Source organism: Haplochromis burtoni, unplaced genomic scaffold (assembly GCF_018398535.1).
Source record: "Haplochromis burtoni strain Fernald_Lab_line unplaced genomic scaffold, NCSU_Asbu1 Contig_1, whole genome shotgun sequence".
Lineage (NCBI taxonomy): Eukaryota > Metazoa > Chordata > Actinopteri > Cichliformes > Cichlidae > Haplochromis > Haplochromis burtoni.
The window spans coordinates 2,947,053-2,964,751 of record NW_024582362.1 but is presented as its reverse complement, the minus strand read 5'-3'; the positions used below and the strand labels follow the sequence as shown (position 1 = coordinate 2,964,751).

The window sequence follows — 17,699 nt, the reverse complement described above, 5'->3', positions numbered from 1 at the left end:
ACACACACACACACACACACACACACACACACACACACACACACACACACACTCCAGATCTGCTTTTGTTTATAGGCTAGCACTCAGTTTCTGGAATTTGGCGTCCCACACAGCAGAGCGCTGCAAGAGGCCATAAGTCAGAAGGAAGCTTTTGGTTTGTGAAAAACCCGTCCACCTGCTTTTTATCTCGAGCATTTACATATATGTGTGTGTGGGGTTTGGATGTGTGTGTGTGTGTGTGTATAGGGTTTATGTGTGCACTGCTTTGTTTTTTGATATGTCAGTTTATTGGAATACTGCTGGCTTCCTCATTTGCTTGGCCCCAGCGGACTTGCTTACTGGAATAGGCAGGTCCTCAGTTTAAGTCAAATTCTAAGATCTTTATAACCTAGTAAAAGCTGGTTTTAGGCCTGTGTTTCAAATCAGGAAGTGTGAGAATGTTGCATTCGATTGTGCCATTGAAAGGGCATCAGACATCTGTATCTGCTCTTTCACGGTGCTCTGGTGAAAGTGCTTTTTGAGTAATGATTTTGAATTTCTGAGTGTTTTGAAATGAGTGTTTTTGGGTTAATTCTGCATGCATTAATCATACTGCATGTTTTCTGATATTTTTTTGTGTCTGTTTAACTATACGGGTGAGAAAATGACAAACAATGAAGCCCTGGGGGTCAGCCACATAGTGAGGAGTTTTCACATTAGGTCCTGACCTCAGAAACCTGAGTGTTGTGCCCCAAGGCAGTGGCGCTAAGCCGAGATAAGAAACAGAGCTGTATGTAAACGAGCTTAGATGGAATTGCAGGGAGAACAATGGTTGCGCTGTTAGGCCTAGTGGTTAAAACGCCAAACAGAACTAAAGCTAGCTTGTTCTCAGACTGCTACAATCAAAAACCAACAGACTGCAACTCATATAAAGGCACCGAAAGCAATAGAAGTTTTGTTAAAATTTTAAAGCTATGTTGAAGTAAATTGAAAAAACCTTCAGAATGAGTCATTGTTACTCATTTAAGTTTTAATAAAGTGTATAATTCAGAAGATTTGGTGCAAATTAAAGGGAAAAACCAACATGCGTGTTAGTAAGATGTTAGGCTCACATGTGCCTCAAGAACGGCTTCGGTGCATCTTTGCTACGATGTCCCAAGTCTCTTTAGTCACTGGAGGGATGACTCTTCCGAAAAATATTCCCTCAGCTAGTGTTTTGATGGAATGGAGTGGAGATACCGATCCCTTTGGTATAAAAATTGATAAATTGACCTACCGGTAAAAGTTACTGAAAATATTTCTGCAAAAGGCATTGTAGAGTTTGTTTTTCCTTTATTTTCTCTTTTGTTTTGCTTAGTTTTTTTAACTGGTAAATATCTCTATATATACTCATCTGACGCTTTATTAGTTACATCTTGCTAGTACTGGGCTAGGCCCCTTTTTGCCTCGACACATTGATACAGCGAGGCGCTGGAAACATTCCTCAGAGATTTTGGTTCATATTGACATGAAGCGTCATAGTTGCTTGCAGATTTGTTGGCTGCACATCTATGATGAGAATGTCCCATTCCCCCACAAGCCAAAGGTGCTCTATCTGATTGAGATCAGGTGACAGTGGAGGCTGTTGTGAACCTGTTGTCATGTTCGAGAACACTACGCTGTGGTCATAACAGGATGGACATGATCAGCAAAAACAATTCTCAGTTGAGGCCCAACATGTGCTAAGAAAATATCCCCACACCGTTATAGAGCATCACCACCAGCTTGGACCATTGATGTCAGCTGGGACGCATCCATGCTTACATGTTGTTTACACCAAATTCCCAGTAATTCAGCAGTTTATGAAAAAATTTAAAAAAAAGCCTAGTTCAAAGTCACTCATATCACCCTTTACCCCATTCTGATTCTCAGTTTGAACTTCACCAGGTCATCTTAACCATGTCTGCATTCCTGATTGCACTGTGTAGCTGCCGTGGGATTGGCTAAAGAGATACTTATGTTACTGAGTAGTTGAGCAAGTGAACCTAACGAAGTGACCAGTGATCGAAGTGATATGTACTTCTGTAACAACCAGCCACGTTGATACCAAATACTGATACTAGCTGATGAAATCTACCTTTTGACATGCAGACTTGCGTAACTTTCCATGTTCTCATTCCTCAGTGTTTTTGGGCAAGAGTAGCCTGGGGACCTGAGCAACTGTCATTACTTACAGGTTCTTTAACAGCAAGTGGGAGCTGGGTAGAAGGGGGTTCATTTTTTGCTGTTAAAATATAATGATTTGTTTTGTTTCATAGGGGCTCTGTGATTGACATGTGCCAGCTAGTCTTTAAACTAGATGTCTATATACCGAAGGTGTGGCCAGCCCTGTTGTTTGTGTGGTGATTTGTTAACGTAAATGTTTGCTCACTCACATGCCATCTGGACTTGTAACTGTCCTCATTTTGCCTCCTTATGCAAAGCTAACAACTTCACACTGTGTTTACTCACTCCATTTGCAGTTATTACAAGTTATTAGAAAATCTAGATGGCAAGATTAGCATATCCTGTACACACATATCACTGTTTTTTGGTAGCTATAATGCTCGGGGTGATCAGGAGAGAGTACAAAAGTGTTGTGTAAAACTATCTTGAACACACCAGAAATGGCTGGATGGTGACTTCATGGCTTTCCAGCCCAGTGAGTCACGTTTCACCCATCACACCCCTGTTTTGCTTTAACCTAATGTTTAAAGAAAATGCTAAAGAGGAACAGAAACTTGCAAGAAATTTTAATCTGGGCTCTGCCTTGTTTCATCCCTGAGGCTGTTGGTCAAATGCAAACTGGCACTGCTCCAGAGTGAAGTCAGAGTTTCTAAAGCTGCAGTTTCTTGGAGGACAGCTCGAAGCAGCTTGGAGTAACTTTAACTGTATTAAAGTCATTGGGAAACAAATCAAGCAAGTTTTGGTCATGACATGAAAAAGGGCATTCACTAGTATCTACCTGCCACTCTAAGGCTTGTATTGTTACGTGCAAGAAAATCAAGACCTCTTGTTTTTCTTGTGTGCACCATATAGTTTGCATAATGTGCACTAATGCTTTTTCAGTCTCTAAAGCCTTGATTTAAAAAAAAAAAAAAGGTTGTTGACCCATTTAACTAATTTTTTTTTTTTTTAAACCCTCAAACTACCGTAAGAAGTAAAACAAAACTTTAATTACCAATTAAAAAAAAAGAAGCTCAGTGCTGGACGTCTTTTTATATGTTGTAATTTCAAGTTAATTAAAGTGAATAAACACTGTTCTTTAAACTTTAATAAATCTGTGTAGGTTCTCAGTCATCCAGGTCATAGTAATCTAATAGTTTTTTAATAAATTAAGTGTGCATGTGACATTTAGCTCAAGTTCTTCAGTTGATATCTTGCATCTGTCTTCGTATCTCAGTCACAGCTGTGAAGCATAAATGCCAGAAGCGCAAAGCTTAAAAAAGTGACTTAACTTCTTGTTGGACCATGACAGGCCCATGGTTGTCTGGCTTTGTGTGTTGGTGCAGCAAGGCGTGTCAAGGGTATGTGAGGGTGTGTGTCTCTGTGTGTGGGTGTGTTGTGGGCTGGCCATTTCAAGGGTAAAATGTGACTTTCCCTTCTGTTCACAGTGAGAATGTGACATACACAAAGTGCAGCTCTTGCCAACTTGTTGTACAAGGGAGGTCATGGCAGTAAGCGCCAACTGGCTGCTGGACCTGTGTGTGTGTGTGTGTGTGTGTGTGTGTGTGTGGCCAGGCAAAAGGTTTTGTTGGTGCTAGCTGTGTTAGCAGGGCTGGTCACTCTTCATACCCACTCTTAGCCAGCATTATACAGTTCCCACACGTGTTGCAGCCTATTCCAACCCCCATCTTACACACACACACACACACACACACACACACACACACACACACACACACACACACACACACACACACACAAGCTCCGTGGATAACATACCCACAATCTATAATGCTCACACTAAACACTGCACCATGTGTAAACACAGAGGCCTGTTGACACTAAAATACAGCTTTGCACATTACCCACCCTGAGTCAAGCTGTTTGCTAGGCAGTAAAATATTAGCTTTGGATTGGTGGCTGTCATGAGCTTAGAGTACAGACATTGTTAGGTGTATATCTGTGTGTGTGAAAGATTCACAGTAATCCTAATTATATGAGGTAATGAGTGTACAAGCCAGAGCATTTGTGTTTTTGCATGCGTTTGTGTTTGGTGTGACCTGCCGGCTGTCGTTAAATGGCCACAGATTAGACACATTTATCAGGCCCATTGCTGTACTCTGTAGTTGTGGACCATAATACAGAGCTTCCTAGTTTTGCCTTTTTAAATCTATTTTTATTATAACTTTCCTTTATATAAAAATATGCTCTCTTTTCATTAGAGTGCTTTGAGTGAAGGGTGCCCTGTGTTAACCTGGAGGGTTAAGGATCCAGTAAGGCCCTTTTGTTCTTTAGAGTTGTATACAGTGAACAGGTTGGTTGTCAGTGGACCAAAACATCTTCCTTTTAAAAACAGTTTGTCCTAGTAGAGAGCCGTAAGTCTGGCACAGAGTCAATCAGTGAGGTAATCTTCCAGTTATGCAGGATCTCTGTGAAAGGGGTAACTCTAGACAAGGGTAGCCCCATTAGGGTGAGTGAAGAGTTGACCTGGAGGGGGGCCAGGATGTGTAAAGTGCACAGAGAGGTGAGCCAGCACCTCACTGTAGCCTTGGGCAGCTGTCTGTCAACAGAGCAAATATGTAGTTACGGCAGTCGTGCCTGCTACAGCTACTGCTGTGCAAGTAACACTATTGTCGCAGCTGCCTTCATGCACTGGAATACTAGTTAGGACTGGATTTTGTTTTTTGTGCAGAGAATAAAAGTAAAAATTTTATCCTCTAATGGATTGTTATCCCAGCCCAGAGTGTACCCTGGGATAGACTGCTGACCTCCTGCAACCCTAAGTTGTATAAGCAATTAAGATGAATGGATGGATGCATGGATAAAGAAGTAAACATGGTTTGCTGGAACATTTTTCAATGTTTCTTCAACTCATTTGCTTCCTCTCTCGAAACCTGAATAACCTAAATGGTTTATTTCCTGGTTTATTCTTCTTTTCTTTTCTTCCCAATGCATTAAAAATGTATCTGCAGCCCGCGTACCAAAGCCGTTTGCTGCACTGCTGACGCATATTGAGGAAGTATTTACATATTTTAAAACATGATGCGTCAAGTGCATTACTTTACAGGAAATGGTATTGTGATTTGTTTGGATGTGATGCTGAACCCAGTGTTGACTGAGAGAAGTATTTCAGGAAGTTACAGCATTTACGTGGTATTTCATGTTCGTGGGTTACAGTAAGCAGTAAAAGTGATATTCCAGAAGAGTTTTGTGCAGTGAAGTTAATTTTGCTTTTGAAATTGCTACTAAATTGCATTTCAGTAAAGTTCATGAAACTCTTTCTCTGTCTCTGTGTGCAAGGAACAATAATATAAATAAAGTTCCCTGATGTGCTTTTTATTTTATGGGGAGGGGTATCTGTGTTTGTGTGGGATCTCCCCCGAGTCTTCCTGCTTCCTCCCACAGTCCTAAGATACTCACGTTTGGTTAACTGGTGATTCTGAACTGGCTGTAGGTGTGAATGTGGGTGCGATTGGTTGTTTGCCTCTTGTGATGGACTGGCAACCTGTTCAGGGTGTATCACAATGCTTGCTCGTTGACAGCTGGGATAGGCTCCATCCTGAACTGAATGACGGTTAAGTAAACGAATGGGCGTCGTTCAATGCACGTTAAAGATTTATTCATCATAGTGCAAGTCTGGTTGTGGCCTGTCTTAGTCCACTGCTTTAAAGTGTGCTTTTTGGATTATGGAAGGCATAGACCGAATCCTAACACAGGGGTACTATTTAGAAAGGACTGAGTGTTGTTTAATGTTATTTACGCATAATGCTCCCTCTGCTTTTGTCTTGCATTGAAAAGGTTTTTCATCATTTTATTTTTCCTTGGCACACTCTGACATGGAATAAAAAGTCTAAATTAAATGTCCAAATCTAGATTTAGCTCAGACTTTATTGAATAAACAGTTAGCAGATGGCCACTAAACACTTCCTGTAACTGCTTTTAAGAAGACGAAGCAAAAAAAAGTCTTTTATGAAGCAGCTGCCAGAAGCTCTGAGTTTAGACTCTTAAGCTGATAAGTTGACTTGTTGCTAGCTGGTCCGTCACATCTGTACAAGCTGTCAATTCCACCATAGTCACTTTTACTAAATCAAAGTGCATTCACGTGCTGACATCAGAATAAATAACTTTAGAAAATATATCTATACTTTTAATACTTCTGCATTTTCAAACTGTGCTTTGAGGCAAATCTTTAAGTTGCATAAGAACCTCACACATCAAAAAAATACTATTGGTGTCTGTGTGTGTGTGTGTGTTTGTGTGCGTGTGTCCCCAAATAGCACATGTGTTTCTCACATGCCTGATAGCAGTGCCGAATAAGGCTGATGACACGGTGCTAGAGCATGTTTATCAGTATAACACCAGAGTATACAGAGTACACACTGGAGATTAGAACCTGCAGCAGAAGCATTACACCACCCTCCTCTTATCAAGTCCTGCATATGCATTAAAATGTAAAAAAAATAAAAATAATAAGGCACATGTTTCAGAAGAAGTGTTTTGGGGTGCGCCTGTTGTTGCACTGTGATTGTTATAGTAAGAAAACAGCTGCAGGGCTCAGGTTTACAATTATTTATTGAACCAATAAAAAGAAGTGATGTTTCGAGCACCACTGGTCTTTATTGGTGATCAGGGACTGTTATACTTCACACGTGGTTTTGGACAGGCGGGACCTCTTTGTTGTTCGGCAGTATTTGTAATTGCGTTGCACTGTATCGGTTGAACAATAGCTGATGTTTTCTTTTCGTTTCTTCTGTTTTTTTTTTCTCCTGCTCAGAGACGAGGGGCCATCTCCTACGACAGCTCTGACCAGACAGCGCTGTATATTCGTATGCTAGGTAAGTGTTAACCTGCTCTTTCTACATACACACAGTAGAGACACAGTCACACTACTTCGAGACCTCGGAAGGTTTACCTTCTCTGTGATCGTCTAAAATAAAAGCACTGAGATGCGCATTTAAGGGCATGTCCAGAATCCTTTCAATCCCTGGCCTTTTTTAATCTTTTAAGTCACGATAGGGTTCAGGGTGTGTGTGTGTGTGTGTGCGTGCATGCATGTGTATCGGTAGTCTTCAGTCTTAAAAGTTCAATCAGATATGTGATGAGCATACGGTTTTTATTTTAACTGTAAATAAACTAAAGCATCTTTGGCTGAGGTTATTTTTTTGTGTACATATGCGTGCATTCGTGCATGTCCATTCGCACTCAGTGACCCTAAAGAGGATAAGCAGCTTAGAAAATGGATGTGAGGATGAAGGTTCATAGCTCTGCCAGGCAGATGGAGTCAAATGCATCTAGGAAGCAGCCAGTTCAGCTCCGTAATCAATAAGGTTACTGGGGATAATGGTGCGATTAGAGGCTGGTTATACCCCTGAGGTATGTGTACTAAACAAGGATGCTGTTTTGCATGGAACTTTTGGCACCTCATATCATACTTGTTGGCTGGGAGGTAGCAGCAAAGAAGAAGAGTAGAATTGCTTGAAGTGTTATCCTGTCTGTATTCTTCTTGGATATTTTAGATTGCTGCTATGAAATGTAGTGAGCGGGCAGGGAGCTATCAGTATTAGCTCAGCGTGAAAAAAAAAGTGAAAAAAACCAAAAACAACATATTATTGTCATACTTTGTTTCTTTCCAGCACGATCATGAGTCAACTGCTGCCTAGTCTAGTCATAATAACAGCATTTCATTGAGCTGAGTGAAGGAGCTTTAGCTTTTCAATCATTTTACTTAGCTAAGTATGATGGCAGTCTCATATGTCACAGGCATAAAGCATCTGTGTGTGTAGATTTTCAGATTAAATTAAGTGTAAGGAGAGGCACGCTAATGCAGACGGGTGCTGGCCTGGGCCTGGGTTCAGTCTGCCAAGTTAATGCTGATGTGCTTTCAAATAGCAGGACTCAGAGCTTTTGCCTCATCAGTTATAATGACATGACCTACATTCACCCCAGAGCTCCAGCACTAATGCACCATAGGGGAGACGTGGACCCTTTGACACTCAAAACGCACTAATCACGCAAACTCGCGCAGACAGACGCGCTCTGGGCCCGAGCACGTGTGTTTGCATCTGCAGATGCGACAGATGTGCATACATATGGGCATATGACGACTGCCTAAAAGTGCATGAATTGTGGTGTTTTTTTTGTTTATTTTCGCAGAATTCATATTGTGCAATCGAAACTAAACATTCATGAATAGCTTTTCAAAGTAATGTTTAGCGCCGCTATGCCGTGAATAGTAATTCTTAGTTTTTGGTATTTTGATAGGAGCTTGTGTAGTATTCAAACAGCTGTTTGCAAGTAAGTAACAAGGTGGTTGTGGGAACACACTGGTGTGACTACTTTTTTTTTTTTTTTTTTTTTTTTTGTTGATAAACTGATGCACACGTGACACAATTTAAGTGCTATGCTGGAAGCATACCATCGCACCTTTAATCAGTATACTGCAGTATAGAGTCTTGCTGTACATACAGTGTTACCTGGAACAACACACTAGCATTTGCTGCATCAGTCATAGCACCATCCTGTCACCTCACTGTGCTCTCACTGCTCTCGACTGCAGCCTACAAGCAAGCAAGCAGGCCGGCCGCCGTCTGTTAGGTCTGAGTTTGGAGCCTGTCTCTGTTTCTCTGCCTGACTACTAAAACCAGTCACAGATCGGCTATATATCCTTCTCAGTGGCTCGGAGTACTAATAGTAGAGCAGACATGGCATTGCATGCTCAGCTGTTTGACTTGTCTGTCCGTTGAGTTTCCTCTTCTGGAACATAGGAGTGTGTGCTTGTGTGTGACTGTGCCCGCACATGGATAGTCCACACTGGGTCTTGGTCAAATAGTATTTTCCACAATCTCTTGCTTGTTTTAGCTTGCTGGGGAGTACAGAGATGATGGGTTTTACCACAGCGTCCTGTCACACGTCATGATTTAGTTCCAAAGCTTCACATAAGAAGGATTATTTCCTTGTTTAGAAAAGCTGAGACGTGATTGGGGAGGGGGTGGGGTAGGTTTTCTGTCAACACTCTGAGGTATAATAAATGGTTTTCTAGAAAAAAGCAAATTTGAAAGATTTTGTTGATTATTTTGTTAGGATTCAGTGCTATGAGGCTATGACAGTCAAGTAAAAGTGTTTGACATTAGAGCAATTTAAGCACAAGCTACTAAAAAGGGCAGGTAGCAAGAAACACGGGGAGAAATAACAGTTTATAATAACAGAAATCGCAAAAATAGCAACTAGTAAGATATAAATATTTGCTCTGTCTTTGGATGTTGCCAGAAAACCAGAGTAAGTTTCAGCTTCTTAAAAATCCAAATGAAAGAAGATTTACTACATTGTCATGTGGTAAAGCCCATCTTTGTGTCACTAAAGCAAGATAAACTCCAGGATATAGCGCCAAAAGATTACTAATTGGATGCACTTCTGGACTTCTTTTCACGCTGTATGAATCTTGAGGAAATAAGTGTTGATTTCTTCTAGGAGATGTGAGAGTGAGAAGTCAGGTTGGATTTGAACCGGAACGTAGAAGCTCCCACCCGTACCTGTGCATCGACTTCCGAACGCTTCACAGTGAGTACAGCCCGAGCATCTTGACTAAAAAAACCAGCCTCCCCGGTAGGAGTCACAGACTAATCCTGTCCTGCGTGACTGAAAGACGCCTGTGTTCTTGTCTCTGAGGTGTGCCTTACTATAAACCTTGTTTGAGGCTTACAGGTGCACGATAAAGCACCACTTTCATTTTTCAATGAAAACGTTTGAGTGTACTTGTTGACATTTTTGACCCAAGATTAATCCTACCTCACGCTGACGTGTTTCTGGATTGCAGCGACAGTTTACTCAGACACAGTGCCTTTTGTGGGGTGTGTGCGCGTGTGAGAGAGAGGGAGGGAGAGAGACCACTGACAAAGCATGTCTGCTGTGTGATCCCAGACGAAAGGCTTATGAGTGGGCGGCTGTGTCAGCAGCAACTGTTTGTGTATTGCTGTGTTGGTGTCAGATCCCCACCAAGCTTGTCCGAGCCAAGTAATTCTCCGGGCCTAACGAGGTTTAGAAATGAACATGCCCCAACGTTGTCGTCTGTTTTAGATGTTGTATCCTTTGTAAAATATCGTGTGCATCTGTGTGTTTGTGTGCGCAGCACGGCTGGGCTGCGGCTCCACGTCGGCCAGCTATGATCCTGAAAGGCGGGTCCACAGGCTGCTCAGCTTCCAGAGATACCTGCATTCGTCCCGTCTGCTGCGAGGAGTCCCCCAGCAGATACCCCTCCACATCCTCGATGAAGATTACACTGGACAGGCTAGAGTATGGGACTATTTGTAATATTTGGCACCACAATAAAACAGAAGTGCACATTTTCTTTTTATAATTAATTTTTTCCAAACCTCACGTAAAACTCTCTCTTTTCTCTATCGTAGTGCATGCTGGAAAAAGTCGGGAATTGGAATTTTGACATTTTCCTCTTCGATAGGTTGACAAATGGTAGGTAAAATATAATCTGTAGGACTTCTGAGACGTTGTTCTAAATGCCATGATGCCTTAACTGACATCAATCAGCCACAACGTTAAAACCGCAGTTCCTCCTTGTGACCCAAAAACAGCCATCAGGGAACGGACACAAGACGTGCAAAGTGAAGATTTTACTCTGTTGTGGACACAGACGGCACAATGTCATGCGTGCGCTGTTGTTGCAATGTAATGGCCACTCTACATCCACATGGAGCCTCACACTTGCAGTCTGATTACAAAATTTGCGTGACTTTAGAGGCCAGATCGACACAATGCGGAGGGTGTACAAGAACTAGAGTGAAGGTGGATGACAAAAAGACAGGAGACCGAGCGGGAGGTGGCAGAGCTGAAAATGCTTTTGTTGGGAACAGGGTTTTAATAGTTTTGCAATTTTCATTAGTTTTTATTTTTATTTAGTTTTGACTTCAGATTTTCAATTTTATATCAGTTTTAATTAGTTTTTACCAATTGTTTGCTAGTTTAGTTTGGTTTTTATTTTTTGAAAAGCCTTAGTTTCAGTTTAGTTTTGATTAGTTTCAGTTATAATTTTAGTTGTTTGCAATAATTAAGTGTAACAAAATCCCAGTTTCATCATATCAGTCATTCTCTTCTGCTTATCCTTGGGTATGTTGCTATTCCAGCTACCACACCCTGCACCCTGGACAGGTCGCCTGTCTGTCGCAGGGCTAACACGCAGAGACAGACAACTCACATTCCCACCTATGGGTTCTTTAAATAAATAAATACATACATAAATAAATAAATAAATAAATAAATAAAGGCAGATGAACAACCATTGATACCAGGCAACTATAAAATGTATATCTTGGCTCTAATGAGACTATTAACTCTCGCAGCACCGGGTGTTCGTAATTTTGGTTCAAGTGAATTGATAAACTTTTTGAAGGCAATTGACTCACACAGTTGTATCCCATTCCTGTTATCTCGGGATGCATCACGCTGCCTTGCCTGGGGTTAGCTTCTGTTTTCTGGGGATGAGGGTTGAGTGTGCTCCCTTACCTTCTCAAGGTAAGCTAGGTTAGCCTTCTTGTGTGAGCTTTTCAAGTGCACTTTAAGGTTTGTCGGATTTTTTTCCCTTTAGAAATGTCCCTCATAATTTGTCTCTTTCCACTACAAGAAACTTGCTTTATCCAAAACACAGTCATATTCAAAGTAATCCCAAATTGGACTCTGGCGCTTTCTCCCGACTTTTCCTGACATGATTCTGCGTGTGGACTGAGCAGCAACACAGACGACTCGACTAACGTACTGCCACCTGCTGGCATAATGAGACGCAGCAAGAAAAAAATCTGGAAACTAAACTTCATTTTCACCCTTGACTATTGTATGACACGCACACATCAATGAAAACTAAACACATTTTTGCTATAAATTCAGTTAATTTTAGTTAGTTTTGTGAACACTCATTACAGTTTTAGTTAGTTTTGTGAACACTCATTACAGTTTTAGTTAGTTTTCCTTTTTTTGTTTTTATTTTTATTTCCGTTAACAAAAATGTTTTTTCACTTCTAGTTTTCGTTATTTCGTTAGTTTTCGTTAACGATAATAACCTTGGTTGGGAATGAGGCAGATTTCAGATCAGATTGAGCAGTTTGGATACAAAGTTAGAGAGGGAAGTCTGAGATTGTTTGGACATGCAAATAGAAGGGATGATGGATATACTGAAAAAGGGTTTTGTGACAGTCGGACGAAAAAGAAGCAACCTGGCAGGAGGAAAAGACTGAGACCACAGATGCAGTGAAGGAGGACCTGCAGAGGTTTGGTGTGACACATGAGGATAGATATGGATAGAGTAAGATGGAGGCAGATGATCCTCAGTGGCTATCCTTAAAGGGACCAAGTAAAAAGAAGAAAAGGTGTGCGTGTTCTGACTCTGATAAATGCCACTCGTGAAACATTGTTTCAAAGTAACACCCACATGAATGACAGCACTGAAGGTGTTGTAACAAAATGATCAATATTCACTCCACCTGTCGGCGGTTTTAATGTTGTGGCTGATTGTCGTGCACACTGACTGGTGAATCCTGACCTCTGGTTGAGATTTAAAGTGTTGGCGCTGGTGCCATCTATCTGATACCTGGCACAGTTTTAGGATTAGCTCTGCAGCTATGTCACTGTTTTACTTTAAATATACATCAGCTGTTTTATGTCTAAGCAAAGCCCAGGCTTGACAGAAAATAAACATACAGTGTTGTATTATTTAGATTTGTATTAAACTAAACTCAAATTATTTTAAGTGTATTGGTGTGGAGGCCCTATATTTATTTATCTGTGTAATAGGATAGAAGTGCATACTCTTCTGAATTAGCCCCTCCTCCTTTCTGTGTGTACTCCTGTAACCTCTAAAATCCTCAAGAATATTTTTCCATAAGCTGTTTTCACACATGCACTGTAGCCCTGAATTTCTCTAAACCTCACAGACTGGTGCCCTGTCCAGGGTGTACCCCACCTCTTACTGTATGACAGCTGGGACATACTCCAGCACACGGCAGTGGTGCGTGGGAGAAATGTCAGTCATTTCTCCATTAGCAGGTCTGTTCATCTGCGGGCTGCATAGTACAGTGTCCATGTGATGTCTGATTGCACCAGTGTGCAAATAGCGCAGCTAATACTCTGGCGTATTTACTGCTAGCGAGCAGGCGTGACGTGTGCGCTGCCTCCTCCCCTCTGCGTCCAGTAAGATCCCTCGCGCAAACCACCAGGTGTACTTCCTGTAGTGAGAGCATGTCTGAGGCAGACAATTTCCTGCTGTGTACGACATGTGAGAAAGGATAATGCGGGAAAATATTCCAACTCTCTTAAGCTGACGTGTGAAAGAAGCTTCAGAGATTGTGCTTTGTATTTTCATCATACTCCTTTTTTTGGGGGGGGGGCAGCTGGTCTGTGTGAAAGCCAGACTGCAGCAGTGGAGTTCAGGAAGTCAATGGTAAACAAAAGTAATTCGTTTTTTCTACATTCTCTTATTTTTGAACCACTAAGTGCCACTCTCGTAATGAGGATGAAAAGAAATTCTCATCATGTATATAATTGCACATCCTGCACTGTATAATTGAGGTAACCTCAATCCAATCATCCAAACAGCTTTAAGACATGTTCTTGACCCGTCTCTGACCTGACCCGAGTTAAACTTCAAAAGCAGAAGTTAAGGATTGCAGTGGTGAGAATCACAACTATTAAAAATCAGACTGGTGCAACCTGGTGCAATTAGGAGGAGGTGGTGTAGTGGAGGCAGAATTAGGAAAGATGGATGCATCCATAAAAAAAGACTGGCAATAGAAGTGATTATTGTTGAGTTCAGCAGCGTTCAGTTGCAGCTTTTATAGGTGAACTTAAGGGATGAATGCAGAGTGATCATTCTGATTTGACTTCTTGCTCAGGAAACAGCCTGATCACCCTGACTTTCCACCTGCTGAACCAGTATGGGCTGGTGGAGCTCTTCCAGCTGGACATGGTCAAACTCTGGAGGTTTTTGGTCATGGTTCAGGAGGACTACCACAGCGACAACCCGTACCACAACGCTGTCCATGCTGCAGATGTCACACAGGCCATGTACTGCTACCTGCGAGAGCCCATGGTGAGACAAAACACGTGAGCTCTTTTGGGTTTAAGTAGCTAACTCTCACCCAGTCCTTTGCTAGCCACAACAAGGTCTTCTTAAAAAAAAATTCTTGCATAGCCAAGGTTTCTTGCTTCAACAGTATTCAACTCACAGTACAGGCTTTCCTCATCAGCTTCTTTCAGTCTAACCAGTGAATGCTACCATTAAGATGTGCGTTTGATAATGCATCCAAATAAGTGCTCTTACAGACAGATTTTGAATAAAAGTATGCTATTTGCAGAGCTGAGAGTTCTTCGGAGAAGGCATTCTTGTATTTTAAACCCTTCTTGCATTATTTTTTTGTGCAGCTTGCCAAGTCTCTGACCTCCAAAGACATCTTACTGGGACTCTTAGCAGCTGCCACCCATGACCTGGACCATCCTGGGGTCAACCAGCCTTTCCTCATCAAGACTGACCACTATCTTGCCACACTCTATAGAGTAAGGCAACAAAGCAGTCACTCTTTAGCCTGCCTAACCTATTAGAAGACTTCAGTGAAGGATGTTGTACGATGTATTAAATTAACGTGCACACACAATTTCTCGTTTGTACACCTAGAATACCTCAGTTCTAGAAAACCACCACTGGAAGTCAGCAGTGGGTCTGCTCAGAGAGACTGGGCTCTTCTCCCATTTGCCTGCTGAGGACAGGTCAGTCTGACACTGGGAAACACAAAGAGAACTCAAACTGTGCCACTTACAAGGCTGTGCAGAAACAGAGTTCTTTCATAAGACCGCTCTTTGCTTTAAAATGTGTTTTCTTAAACAAACCTGCTTTGTAATACCTCAGGCTGAACATGGAGAGGGATTTGGGTTCCTTAATCTTGGCCACGGACATCAGCAGGCAGAATGACTACCTGTCCAGGTTTCGCTTGCACCTGGACCAGGAGAACCTGTGCATGAGCACCGCCAGCCATCGTCATTTCGTCCTGCAGGTCAGTGTTGGTTTAAAAAAAGCTCCTGCATCTCAGCAAACAGCAGGTTCATATTTATCTTTGCTTTTCCAATGCAGATGGCCCTGAAGTGTGCAGATATCTGTAACCCCTGCAGACCATGGGAGCTGAGCAAACAGTGGAGTGAGAAAGTGACAGAGGAGTTCTTCCAACAAGGTTATCTGTCCATATTTTTCCCTTATTTGTTTTGCTCTTTCTTCTCCAGATTGGAGGTCCTTTCTTTCTTCTTGTTTATTAAAGTCTTTGTTACACTCTTGCAGGAGACATTGAGAAGAAGCACAAACTTGAAGTCAGCCCACTTTGCGACAGAGAGATGAACACAGTCGGCAACATTCAAATAGGCAAGGATTTTGGCTCTGTTTTTAGTCCCCCGTTATCAACGGCTTGCGTGTAATGCAAATACTCGTCCTAATCAGCATCTGCCACCCTTTCTCCTCCCTCAGGCTTTATGACATATGTGGCTGAGCCGCTGTTTGCAGAGTGGGCCCGTTTCTGTGACACACGTCTGTCCCAGACCATGCTGGGTCACATGGGGCTAAACAAAGCCAGCTGGGGAGGCTTACAGCAGGAGCCGGCTCCGGTCTCCGAGGAGGCAGAGCCCAGCACGGCCTGCGCAGACACAGGAGACGCTGCCACCGCGCCGAGTGACGGCAGCACAGCTACGACCGCAGGAGGAACCAGCTCCAAAGAAATACCTCAGGGAAGCAGAGAATCCTGACACACTCCTTCTGTGCCATTTCACCTCAACCTCGTGACCCCTGGGGGGCCTCAGGGCCTCACAATACACTGAGGGGGTCGGGTGGGGCACCCAGCGGTTTGCGGCCACGCCGCTGCCCCACCCGTTCCGAACACCTAGTTTATGTTTTGTTGCTTTGGCCTCCCATCTTGATAAACCACTGATTTTACTTAATTTATTTAATTTTAATTCCTCTTTTTTTTTTGGCATAGAGCAATACATAGATACCTCATTTGGCTACTGCTGTATTTTTTCTTTTTATTTGCTTTATTTATTTGTCCTCTGTAGTTTTGGCATTACTGACTGAACGCACCACCTTTTTTTTTTTTTTTTTTAAGTTTGTGAACTTTAAGGGGAAAGCAGTATAAGAACTGAAGAAGACCTTTTTTCTGGTATTTTTTTAAGTGCCATTTGAAAACAAAGATTTGAAGAATGATCTGAACTGTATTGACTGAGACAACTGGAGTGTTCAGACCTTTCTAAGACTTTGGAGTAATGCCGTTGTTGCATTGGTATTGAAGATTCTTCCTCATGTAAAAAAAAAAAAACAACAGAAAAAAAATGTGACAAGCCCAGTCCTTTTGCTGCCTCTACGAAGACTGTTTACGCGTCTTGTTTGTTTTGTATCTTTCCGTCGAACTGAAACGAATCACGTCGGCCCCACATTTGCCTTCGAAGCACAGATGTGAAGAAACCACTCATTTTGAACTGTTACCCCCCACACACACACACACCCTGTCAAAGCCATGAGCAGAACCTTATTCAGACACACCAGATGCCATAAATGACTCCACCTGTTCTACCATGTGTTCCTGCACTCCCGAATAACAGCGGCGTTCGATGAGCAGCTTTGTTTCCAAGACATCCTGTGAAGGTATTATAGGAAATAGTCTCTTTCTGATGTTTCCACATCATCCAGTCCTGGTTAAACTTGGGGCAGTGGGGTGAGGGTGGGTGGGAACCTTCCCTGCCAGACTGGAGGGTGGTTAGTCACCGCACATGCATCTCACCTGGAAGTCAACTCCACGCAACTCGACTTGCTCAGGGTTTGCAGACGTTTTTTTTTTTTTGTTTTAAAAATTTATTTCTTTTTTGTAAAAGGGGAGGAGGATAATGCAAGTTTTTATTATTATTATTATTATTATTGGGTGGTTAGGATCTAACTAAGGAGTCTCCCTCTCCTCAGAATGTCTCACAGCCACATGAAACCTAAAGGACTGCTCGACTGATGCCTTACAACTATGCACAAACTATGCTAAGTGACCAAACCAACTCCTGTTCCCATCAACTGCATGGCGTGCTTGTCTTTTGATGCACTGTCCGATCCCTTTGCCTTTTTGTTGCGAGGAACAACTCCAGCTATCTTTTCTTTTCTTCTTCTTTTGTACGGAAACAAAATTGTCGAGTGAATTTGAACATTCCATTTCTTCGTGTTTGGTTTGTCTACTTTGATTCTGTATAGTGCCACAAGTTGTGTTTGTGTTTATACATTTTGAAAGATAACAGGTGCTTTTTTTTCTTACTTTAGCTGATTTGTATTTTGCTGTTAAGTGCTGTAAGACTGTTGACAAAAACTGTTTACAATTTGTTGCGACAGCCATTTTTTGGGAAGACTTCAGTGTCAAGCCAGATTTTGTAAAGGCTTTGCTGTATTGACCTTTTTGATACATGCCTGTTGCAGTTACAATTTGAATAATAAAACCCGTTGTTGACAAATGCTTGAGTTTTACACCAGT

The 17,699-nt window shown here is 42.1% G+C and overlaps 1 protein-coding gene across 8 annotated transcripts in view; it reads left to right on the top strand.

Annotated features, from left to right (window-relative positions):
- Positions 1 to 17,681, top strand: part of pde7a (phosphodiesterase 7A) — a 22,970-nt gene extending 5,289 nt beyond the window's left edge. For 2 of the 8 annotated variants that reach the window (XM_005912197.3, XM_042223826.1), the window contains 12 exons: positions 6,938 to 6,998; positions 8,425 to 8,457; positions 9,631 to 9,720; positions 10,289 to 10,452; positions 10,566 to 10,629; positions 14,055 to 14,251; positions 14,584 to 14,715; positions 14,834 to 14,925; positions 15,065 to 15,209; positions 15,287 to 15,383; positions 15,488 to 15,568; positions 15,671 to 17,681. In XM_005912197.3, coding sequence (XP_005912259.1) covers positions 6,938 to 6,998; positions 8,425 to 8,457; positions 9,631 to 9,720; positions 10,289 to 10,452; positions 10,566 to 10,629; positions 14,055 to 14,251; positions 14,584 to 14,715; positions 14,834 to 14,925; positions 15,065 to 15,209; positions 15,287 to 15,383; positions 15,488 to 15,568; positions 15,671 to 15,945 — 1,431 coding nt within the window. In that variant the 3' untranslated portion in view covers positions 15,946 to 17,681. The remainder of the gene's footprint in view (positions 1 to 6,937; positions 6,999 to 8,424; positions 8,458 to 9,630; positions 9,721 to 10,288; positions 10,453 to 10,565; positions 10,630 to 14,054; positions 14,252 to 14,583; positions 14,716 to 14,833; positions 14,926 to 15,064; positions 15,210 to 15,286; positions 15,384 to 15,487; positions 15,569 to 15,670) is intronic. The other 6 variants (XM_042223952.1, XM_014337028.2, XM_042223916.1 and 3 more) reach the window with 3 other exon arrangements.
- Positions 17,682 to 17,699: the final 18 nt, after the last annotated feature.